At 55.6% G+C, this 1601-nt stretch overlaps 1 protein-coding gene across 4 annotated transcripts in view; it reads right to left on the bottom strand.

Annotated features, from left to right (window-relative positions):
• Nucleotides 1–1601, bottom strand: part of DFFB (DNA fragmentation factor, 40kDa, beta polypeptide (caspase-activated DNase)) — a 14551-nt gene that overhangs the window by 2819 nt on the left and 10131 nt on the right. The window contains exon 7 of one of the 4 annotated variants that reach the window (XM_010849965.1): nt 7–377. The exons of the other annotated variants lie outside the window; for them this stretch is intronic. Within the exon in view, the coding sequence (XP_010848267.1) occupies nt 299–377 (79 nt within the window). The 3' untranslated portion in view covers nt 7–298. Of the gene's footprint in view, nt 1–6; nt 378–1601 lie in introns of those variants that run through there. 4 annotated transcript variants of the gene reach the window in all.

Here is a 1601-nt window from a genome sequence, read left to right on the forward strand (position 1 = left end):
ATGATGGCATTCAAAGAGGACGTACCCATGTGTGAGCCTGCACCAGGCCTCCCCGGCTCCGTGTCTGCTGGAGCAGGTGGCCAAGTAGATGCAACGTGGGGGTGGGAAGGAGGCTCGAGGTAAGGACACCCGCAATTGCTGTGCCCAGGGTGCCATCAGCACCCTGTGAACCTCCAGTCATGTGGAAAACCAGGCCCCTTGGCCCACCTCTCATGCAGACACACATCCAACTTCTACACATCCAACCACATACGGCTGCAGGTGGTATGGAAGCCGCCAGCAAGGAATCAACATGCAGTTATCTGACAGCCTCTGACTGAGCCTCACCACACGGGTAAAGGATGGCAGCTGTCAGCTCAGATGGGACCGTCTCAAGCCTGTGGGAATAAAAGAAATAACATGGCCAGTGGGACAGCCCTCAGACCAAAGGACATGTCGAGGTTGACAGGACGGGCCGGGAGCAGCAGATCAGGTTAAATCCAGCCGCGCATATCTGAGGCCACGTGGATCTGAGTCCACAAACATTCACACCGCCACCATGCAGGCTTGGAGGAGTCATGAGTGACTGCGGCAGTGAACAGGTGCCAGGAGAGGCAGCCAGGAATCCGGCAGCGACTGAAGACACATGCTTACCTCTACACCTGGCTCAGACGGCAAAGAATCCGCCTGCAATTCGGGAGACGCAGGTTCAATCCCTGGGTCAGGAAGATCCCCTAGAGGAGGAAACGGCTACCCACTCCAGTATTCTTGCCTGGAGAATCCCACACAGAGAGGACAGAGGAGCCGGGTGGGCTAGTGGAGCCTGGTGGGCTACATACAGTCCACAGGGTTGCAAAGAGTCAGATACAACTGAGCAACTAACACTAACACCAAACGGTTCACAGAGCAGCCATAACATTGCGACGGAAATGACAGAGTCCTTAGACCCAAATAACAATACAGTTACCCAACTCACAGGAAGTGGCTAAAGCAGACTCCGACCTGAAATGTGTATTTAGAGGACAAGAGAGATGCAAAGTAACTGATAAGCAAGAAAAACACCTCCAAAATAGAAAGAACAAATGAAAAATAAAAGCCAAATGAATGAAGTTAAAGAAGAGGCCAAGGACAGCTCTGAAGGGAGGGAGGGAAGTGCTTGTTTCAGAAGGAAGACCAGCCCCATGCTCCCGGGGCCCCTGCTTCGGGAGCGGGCCTCTGGGCCCAGAAGCCCTGCCCACCTGAAGCCCACCTGGACCCCTGCCCCGCCACCCAGCCATCATTCCCGGGACAGGCTGCAACCTGGTGCATGCACCCTCGTGGTGTGAGGGGGCCTGAGGGTGGGGGAGGAGGGCAGACTCTGGAAGCCAGCCACTGCAGCCGCGTCCCAGAGCCCTGAAAAGGCCACCAGCTGGGACAAGGAACCTGGCCTGGGCTGCGGTGACACCATCCAGGAGGGTGGACAACATATGCTGCACTGAGAGTCAGTTACTCCTCTGCGTTTCACTATTTAAACACATGGCTCGTGGCTTCAGCCCCACCAGTCAGGGTGGGCCTGTGGCCATATCTCAGGAAAAGAAGTCAATGTTTTCAGACCCTGGCTGCCTCCTGAGATATGGCCACAG

Source organism: Bison bison, unplaced genomic scaffold, assembly GCF_000754665.1.
Source record: "Bison bison bison isolate TAMUID 2011002044 unplaced genomic scaffold, Bison_UMD1.0 scf7180017864289, whole genome shotgun sequence".
In the NCBI taxonomy this organism is placed as follows: domain Eukaryota; kingdom Metazoa; phylum Chordata; class Mammalia; order Artiodactyla; family Bovidae; genus Bison; species Bison bison.